Source organism: Gracilinanus agilis, chromosome 5 (genome assembly GCF_016433145.1).
Source record: "Gracilinanus agilis isolate LMUSP501 chromosome 5, AgileGrace, whole genome shotgun sequence".
Lineage (NCBI taxonomy): Eukaryota > Metazoa > Chordata > Mammalia > Didelphimorphia > Didelphidae > Gracilinanus > Gracilinanus agilis.
In genome coordinates, this window is record NC_058134.1 from 129,198,298 (window position 1) to 129,207,169 (window position 8,872).

General features: G+C 37.6%; 1 protein-coding gene across 1 annotated transcript in view; it reads right to left on the minus strand.

Annotated features, from left to right (window-relative positions):
* Nucleotides 1-1,526: 1,526 nt before the first annotated feature.
* The window catches only part of LOC123249514 (hyaluronidase-4-like), a 24,335-nt gene continuing 16,989 nt past the window's right edge, over nt 1,527-8,872 (minus strand). The window contains exons 3-4 of the mRNA XM_044678564.1: nt 4,218-4,307; nt 1,527-2,063 (exon numbers count right to left, since the gene is read on the minus strand). Of these exons, the coding sequence (XP_044534499.1) occupies nt 1,662-2,063; nt 4,218-4,307 (492 nt within the window). The 3' untranslated portion in view covers nt 1,527-1,661. The remainder of the gene's footprint in view (nt 2,064-4,217; nt 4,308-8,872) is intronic.

Consider the following 8,872-nt stretch of genomic DNA (forward strand, 5'->3'; position numbering starts at 1 on the left):
AATCCTGGTTCCTACTCACTTTGGGGGAATTAAATATGGAGTTTAATTCTGTAGCAAAAGTAAGGATAAAGTAGTATTGGGGAAGGAGGTAGATGTGTTTGACCCTTCTCAGTTGCCTAGAGATTGGTCCAAAATGATGAATGTTTTTATATTCATTTGTAATGCACTTGAGGCAACCATGTGGTGCAGTAGATAGATCACAGAGGGCTTGGAATTAGGAAGATTCATCTTCAGTAGTATCTTCAATAAGTGTCTTTAATTGTGTCTTCTGACACTTCCTAGCTGTATGACTCTGAGCAAGTCACGTAACTGTTTACCTCAGTTTCCTCATCTGTAAAAATGAGCTAGAGGGGCCAGCTGGGTGACTCAGTGGATTGAGAGCCAGGCCCAGAGACAGGGGGTCCTGGGTTCAAATTTTCCCTCAAACACTTCCTAGCTGTGTGATGCTGGGCAAGTCATTTTAACCCACACTGCCTAGCCCTTGCACTCTTCTGCCTTAGAACCAATATGTAATATTGATTCTAAGATGAAAGGAAAGGGTTTAAAAAAAGAAAGAAAGAAAAAAAATGAGCTAGAGAAGGAAATGGCAAACCACTCTCTGCCAAGAAAGCCCCAAATGAAGTTACAAGTTAGACATGACTGAGCAACAACATAGGCAATATACACATATATAGATATGGACATAATGGCAAGATCATGGGCAGCTATGAAACAGTGGATTTTATTTTAAAGGACCTGGTTTCAAATAACGTAACTTCTCTCCTAGTGTCTGTTTCCTTGTCTATAAATGATGGCACAGGGCTTCAAAGGTCTCTTTCAGATCTAAAACTATCATTCTACTTCTTCTAGCTTGTGGAATCATGACAAAAAAGTCATTCTTCTGGGGCTTGGTATTTTCAACTGTATATTGCAGGAATTGAGCAAAGTACCCTCTCTTCCAACTCTAAATCCTTAAAACATGAAAAAAGACTGTTAAGAGAAACGTGGCCGTGCTTTTACTCCTATTTCAGAATCTAGAGATGATCAGGTCCAAATGAAGCCATCTGTTTCTATTTGCATTTAGTATTCCTCATAACATGTAATGAAAAGCATTGACCTTGGAGTTAGTAGAGAATTAAGTTCCTGTTACTACTTATGACACTTATTAATATTATGACTTAAATGCTGTAAGCCTCAGTTTCCTCATCTATAAAATGAGATAATACTGTTGAGAGATAAGAGACTCACCCAAGGTCACACAAATCAGTATGTATGATTGCAAAACTTGAAGCATGAACAAGGTAACCCTGGGCAAATCATTTAATCCTTCCTTGTCTCCAAACAACACTTTAAGACTCTAAATTATTTAGGAAGCACCCATCTGCTTTGGTAAAGGGAGATTACTCACTGGCAGTTCCCGATACCAGTGAATCACAGTTTTGGCCCAATGCCTCCAGGACTGACCCTTTATAATTGCTGTAAGAATGAAATGATATATAGTAGATGATGTGCTTTAACAAAAACACACACCCATTTTAAAAGCCGTGTAAATGTCAACTTTTATTACACCTGCTATCATCTCAACAGATTTGAATAGAGGAGGAAATCGTCATAATTTTCATCTCTTCTCTAAGTGGTTGCTCTAGAGACCAACTACACCTTTTCTTGTAAAGTCACTTATCTTAGCACTGAAAGTTCAGATAATAAACTAATACTAGAAGACACTGTCCTATTCTTGATCCAGAGGAAGGAGAAGCCCCAGAGTGGTGGCCAGATGTCTTCATTTCCCTGCAATCCTTTCCTCCATATCCCTGATAACAGTGACAAGAAAATCTCTCTGCCATCACTTTCAGGTCTGAATCAGAGGGTTTTCCTTTCACAGCAAAGTCTCCATCATCGGAGACCTCTATCTGGCAGTTGTCAGGGTTCAGGTGGAGATAATCTGCCGCCTTCCAGATTTTTCTTACACATCTTCCATTATTCCTACAGAGACGTCTGCTGCATACTTCAGCTGCTTCCGTCACATTAACGATGTAGCTCCCTAGGTCAGAAGTAACAAACTGTTTCACCTTTGTACAGTTGCCCTAGAAGGAGAGAACACAAAAGTTCCATTATTCCTCCAAATAGTAACGTGGTTACTGCCTCTAACCCCCAACACTGAGAATCTTTAGATTGGATTGCAAACCTTGCTCTGGCTTTAATTAGTGGACATTTAGGCCCCACAAACACTGGCATCCCTGTTGCCCACACATGACCCAATGGCACAAAGGTGTCAGACTTGAAGAGGAGACACACACAATAGGAAGGCATCTAGAGCGACCAATGAATGGCCAACCATGACTATAGTGCCAGACTCTGGAGGAATTCTATTGGCTCCTGTGTTAAGTCTTATCTGACTCATTCAAAGCACCCTGTTTCCTTCTTTTAACTTGGTATAAAAATTCAGAGCCCTTAAAATTTGTGGGCCACCCCCTGGTTCAGCTATTATCTTCCACATCACAATGATAACTGACATAGTTCCCAGGACCTGGCTAAGTATCTGGAATTTCATAGATGCTTAATAAAAGCTGGTTGGTTAATTAATTGAGGTGGCACTTTAAAGTTTACATATTCTTTCTCTGACATTTTGGAGTAGTTATGAAATATAGCCCGATTTCTTCAAGTCAAACAAAGATGGTGCCCCAGGGATGGTTGTAAGGCAGAAAGACATATGCCTTCAAACCTTATTAATCAATTGGACTAACTTAGTGGGAGGCTTTATCTGTGTTTGTTGAAATTGTTATGTCTCCTTAACACAGTTTGAGCATGGAACCGCTTCCAGAAGAGACATCAGACACTTGTCCTTTTAGCTGCAACCCAAAAAAGATTATTGCTTGCCACTTCCCCATCAGCATTCCTTTGACTAATTTTTGTTAGTTTCTCTGATGCAGCTTCTTTCCATCACCTTGGACAATACTAACCTTTCCCTATTTCCAGGATACAAACTTATTGAATCTCGCCATCTTCTTTTTCCTGTCCCCCAATCTAATGAGAAGAAGGGCTGAATAATTTGAAATTATGTCGCAGCTGAGTTCTTATCCCCACCCAAAACTGCTCTTCATTGTGTTGGTGCTACTCACACTTGAGCATACTTGTCAGACTTATTGCCATACATAATCTGTCTCCTGGAGCCTTTCCAAAATTCTAGGGTAAGTGCTCAGGTGGAAACTTCCCTAGGTTATTCTCTGCTAGGTTATGTCCAAACACAGAGCACAGAGATGATCACAAAACACTTAAGACTGGTCAGACTCCTTTTTTTATGTGAAATTATAAAGAGGCTACAAGGTCTGTCTTCCTGACAGATTTAAAAAATAGATGAAAAGAAAACAGATAAAGATTTTCAGCAGACTCATATGAGCTGAAACCATGGTCATAGTTTCCTCCACTTGTCATGACCTAAAAATCATCTTGCCTTGAGTTTTCCGGGGCCATCCCTGATTCTATCATTTCCATGACTTTTCCTCTCTTCTTTGGAGGTATCTGTCACTCCAGGCCCTGATAGGAGATGAGGATCAGTGGGTTGCCCTAGCTTTGGAGCAGGTACATTTATTTGGGAGGTGGTAAGGAATGGGGTATACCCTGCCTGATCTTCCTATGATGCTCCTCCCTCATATGTAGCACTCCTTTGGGTATCTCCAGACAAACTACTTGGCCTTCTCTTAAAGGTACCAAAGGAAAAAAAAGCTTCTAGCTTTTAGCATTGACTATTATTTTTCTAATTTTTCTAATAATCCCCTGCAGTCCGGGAATGGCCCTCCAAAAATTAAAAGTAAAATTTTAAACTCTGTACCAGGACACCCATTTGGATTTTAGGAAAACGTATGATCCTCCTTCTGGTTCTTTTATATGGACAGAGGGATGTTTTCTAGTTCCATGAAGCCATCTAATTGAAAGTCCAGAAAAAAGCCAACTTTTCCAGTGAAAACCATGGTAACATCATTTGATCATAACATCTTGTAGGCTTGGAAGAAATGCACAAGTCATTTTTAAAACTACTATTTTTAAGCTAATGTTTCCACAGACAAAGTATGTTAAATATGGAAAGAAAGTGGAATCTTCTCCCTTGAATTTTCAAAAGCCAAAATCTCTGGGTCTATCTGTACTACTGTACTACGGGAACCATAGGAACTTGGAAGAAAGTAGGCCACTTAAAAAAGAGATTTCCTTTTATAAAATATGCCACTAAGGCATTGACTTACCTCAGAGGAAGTTAAATTCATGTCTCCCCAAATAACAATGCCTGCAGCTCCCAAAGCAGCACTTTCTCCTATGGTACTAATTAGATCTTGCTATAATGAAAAAGAGACATCATTGTCAATCTGACTATTAAAACATCCCACCATATTTTTTAAAAATTGTTTTTGACTTAGCAGGGATACATATGAATTAATATACTTTAAAAAAGTAATCTATTCCTTGCCATACTAGAGCAGAATTCATTCTGCTCTAAAATAAACTTTATAGAATGAATGAATAAACTTTATACAATATAAATAAAATTCCTAGAATATAAAGGTTATGGGATCTTGTAAACAAAGAAACCGGTTATTTCTAAAGATCTGAATTAAAACAAAAATACAGGTATTTTTAATAACATAAACTATTAAGTAAACACAGTTTACTCCATCCAACTCAGTAGAATGGTTTATATTGTGTTGTCATCTTGAATCACCATTTCCTCCCCACCCCACCCCCACACAAAAAATAATGAAACGATCTAGTTGAGCACATGGCTCACAAAACAGAATCCAGATGTTCTCTTTCTCCAATTTCCATAGTGAGCCTTTTCATTCCTGTTTTCCAATTTCATTTTTCAATATTCCACTTAGTAACTCACTTTCTACAATGATTTTGATCATTGTGAGTCATTTGCGATCCAAATTCAAGGCAAAGGATCACTTCGTTAGTAAAAAAAAAAAAAAGCCAGACTCAGATTTGTTCAGGCCTCCAAAGCTCCTTTAGAGAACCCCCGAAATCATTAAAGTTTAATTTCAAAGAAAATGCTTTGACGGTTTTCATTTTTAAGTCAATGCTTTCATGCTAAGTAGCTCTGCTTATCCACAGGGATGAATGTAAAAGATAAGGGAAAGAAATGTCAGAGAAGGAAATTTGTGTTTCCAAAATCCTAAGAGAAAGATGGCAGTTTAGAGGCAGCAACCCAGGAATAAAAAGGTAAGCATAAAAGAGTAACCCTACCTATGTGGGAAGATGATACTTGTAACTCCAAAGAACTCAATCCTTTTTAGAGCAGTTAAAAGGAGTTTACAAAAACAGAAGGCAAGGGTATAAGTTGATCTTGTAGACGTGATGTCCAAAAAAATGAAGGGGTGAAAAAAGAGGGATATACTGAGAGAAAGGAAAAGAGAGAAGTAGAATGGGGGAAATTATTTCACATAAAAGAGGTATGCAAGGAAGAGTTTTAACAATAACCAGGGAAATGGGAGGTGGCAAGCACTGCCTGAACCTCTCATTGGAATTGGTTCAAAGAGGAAAGCACAATTGTTTATATAAATGCAACTTTCCCAACAGAGTAATAGGAGGGGAAAGAGCTGAGAGAAAGGGGAGGATAGAAGGGAAGGGGGAGAATGACAAAAGAGAGGGAAAATAAAAGAAGGCAGTGGTTAAAAGTAAAATAGACTTTTAAAAGAAACTCTTGCCTTCCATCTTAAAATTGATACGAAATATTGGTTCCAAAGTTCCAAGAATGGTAAGGGCTACACATTTGGGATTAAGTGGCTTGCCCAGCATGACATGGCTAGAAAGTATCTGAGACCAGATTTAAATGCAGGACCTCCCATGTCTAAGTCTGACTCTCTATCCATTGAATCACCTACTTGCTCCACAAAACAAAGTTTTGATTAGGAACAGGATAAATTGAGAGAGAGAGAAAGAAAAAGAAGAAAATGAGATGGATAGAAATACACCATTTGTATTCATAACTGTGAATGTGAATGGAATGAGCTCACCTATAAAATAGAAGCAGATAGCAAATTGGATCAAAAACCGGAATGTAAAAACATATAATTTACAAGAGACACACTTAAAACAGAAAGATGCAGACATAAAATAAGGGCCAGAGCAGAATGTAATAATATGCTTCAGCTAAAGTAAAAGAGACAGGGCTAGCAATCACGATCTCAGACAAAGCAAAAGCAAAAATAGGCTTAATTAAAAAGATAATCAGATGGGGGGAGTGCAGGGGGTGAAGGGAAAAGTAGGAGCATGAATCATGTAACCATGTTAAAAATAAATATTAATAAATGTTTAAAAAAAGATAATCAGGGAAACTACATTTTATAAAAAGCACCATAAACAATGAAGTAATATCAAAAAATTTCACAGCAAGTTTCTCTGGTAAAGACCTCATTTCTCAAATATATAGGGGACTGAGTCAAATTTATAAAAATAAGAGCCATTACTCAATTGATAAATGGTCAAAGGATATGAACAAGTGGTTTTTCAAAAGAAGAATCAAAGCTACTTAGAGACATATTTTAAAAAAAGCTCTAAATGACTACTGATTAGAGAAATGCCAATTAAAACAACTCTGAGGTATTCCACTTCACACCTATCAGAAATGATAGGTGCTGGAGAAAATGAGAGAAAATTGCTATACTAGAGTACTTGGTAGAAAGTAAAGTAGTTCAACTACTCTGGAGAACAATTTCAAACCATGCCCAAGGGACTATAAAACTGTGGATACCCTTTGCTACTATTTGGACTCCATTCCAATGAGATCAAAAGAAAAGGGAAAGGATCTGTATGTACAGCTTTTTTTGTAGTAGTAGTAGCAAAGAATTGGAAATCAAAAGGATAGTCATCACTTGGGGGATGGCTATAAAAAATGTGGCATAAAGAAATTACTTTTGTGCTATAAGAAATGACAAGTGAGGGTGGTTTCAGAAAAACATGGCAAGACTTTTGAACTGACACAAAGTGAAATGGCAATTAGGAAATCACTGTGCACAGTAACAGCAATATTACAATGATGATCAATTTTGAAAGACTTGGTTATTGTAATAGGTGGATAACTGTGGACTCATGCTAGAAAAAATGTTATCCAGTTTCAGAAAGAGAACTGTTAACTATGAATACAAATTGAAGTATAATTTTCTTTCTTTTTCTTGCTTTTTTTACAATATGGCTATATGAAAATATGTTTTACATAATTTCACATCTATAATTGATTTCATATTACTTGTGTTCTCAGTGAGTGGAAGGGGAGAGAGAGAGAAGTTGGAGCTCAAAACTTAAAAAAAAAAAAAAAAGAATGTTTAAAATAAATAATAAATTTAATTTAAAAAATTTCCTAAGGCAAAGTCTCTGAGTGAAGAGAATTCCCACACAAGAAGTTTCCAATGATAATAAAATCACAGCTCTTTCATATAATGCTTTTTCTGGAAGAAAGACAGAGAGTGGAGGGCTTTGAGTAGTCAGTAGTAAGTAGAGGCTCAAAGCCAGGGCATGAATCAAAGTAAAGATAGAAGTGGGAAATGAGACCATAGCTGACAATGGAGGGACAAGAAGTCATGTTAAGGATAAAGAAATGATTTAGGGAAGGGAAAAGTAGAAATACAAAAAAAAATCTGTGAAGATTTTAGAGATAGATGATCATCAGGTATAAATTACAGCAATGCCATTGGATGCCATGGAAATGAAGAAGTCTTTGGAAATGAAGAAGTTGAGAAACTGTGAGATTAAAATTCTATTAGTCAGAAACACAGATTTTAAAAGGTAAGACAATGATACAAATTCCTCCTTACTGAAGATTTTCAGAGACTTTTTTAGGATATTTTAGAGGAGATTAGTGTTTCAAAAAGGGGAGGGGGTGCAGCTGGGTGGCTCGGTGGATTTAGAGTCAGGTCTAGAGATGGGGGGTCCTGGGTTCAAATCTGGCCTCAGACACTTCTCAGCTGTGTGACCCTAGGCAAGTCACTTGACCCCCATTGCCTAGCCCTTACCATTCTACTGCCTTGGAGCCACTACACAGTATTGATTCTAAGACAGAAGGTAGGGGTTTAAAAATAAAATAAAAAGGGAGGGGCCTCCTTCTAAATCTAAGATTCTAAAGGAGTACTCTGATACTAAAGTCACTGAAGAAATGATAGAATAATCATAAAGACGTATTATGGGCAAGTAAGTGCTGCAGTGGAAAGTGCCAGCCTAGAGTCAGGAAGATTCATCTTTCTGAGTTCATATCTGACCTCTGACATTTACTTAGAGCTGTGTAACCCTGGGCAAGACACTTAACCCTGCCTGCCTCAGTTTCCTCATCTATAAAGTGAGCTAGAGAAAGAAATGGCAAACTACTCTAGTATCTTTGGCAAGAAAACCTGAAAAGGGGTCATAAAGCATAGAACGTGACTAAACGATGACAACAAAGATGATGTATAACCCACAAATTTCAACAAAATGTTGTTAAGCAATGGGAAAAGAGAAAGGGAAATATGTTTGCCTCTTCTCCTGTTCCTATGTAACAAAGAGTACAGTATGAGGCAAGTCTTCCATTAAAAGCTTTTCTGAGAAATATTGTATTGACTATGTGTGGCATGTTACCAAAGGTCACCAAGTATCCACAGAAGAGCATCTTGAAAGTAAACTAGGCCCTAGAAGTCCAGAATCAGTATATTCATAAGTCTCATCATTATCACATTCTGGCTAGCCTGTAAGGCACCCAACCATTGCATAATTCTCTGATTCCAGCTACAATGGATAATATTTTAATAACCAATGTGGGAAACTAGAACACATTTAATTCATAGTTCTTGGTGTGGCACATTAAGGAACAATAATTAGACAGATGGAGAGAGAGAGAGAGAGGGTGAGAGAGAGAGAGAGGGAGAGAGAGAGAGAG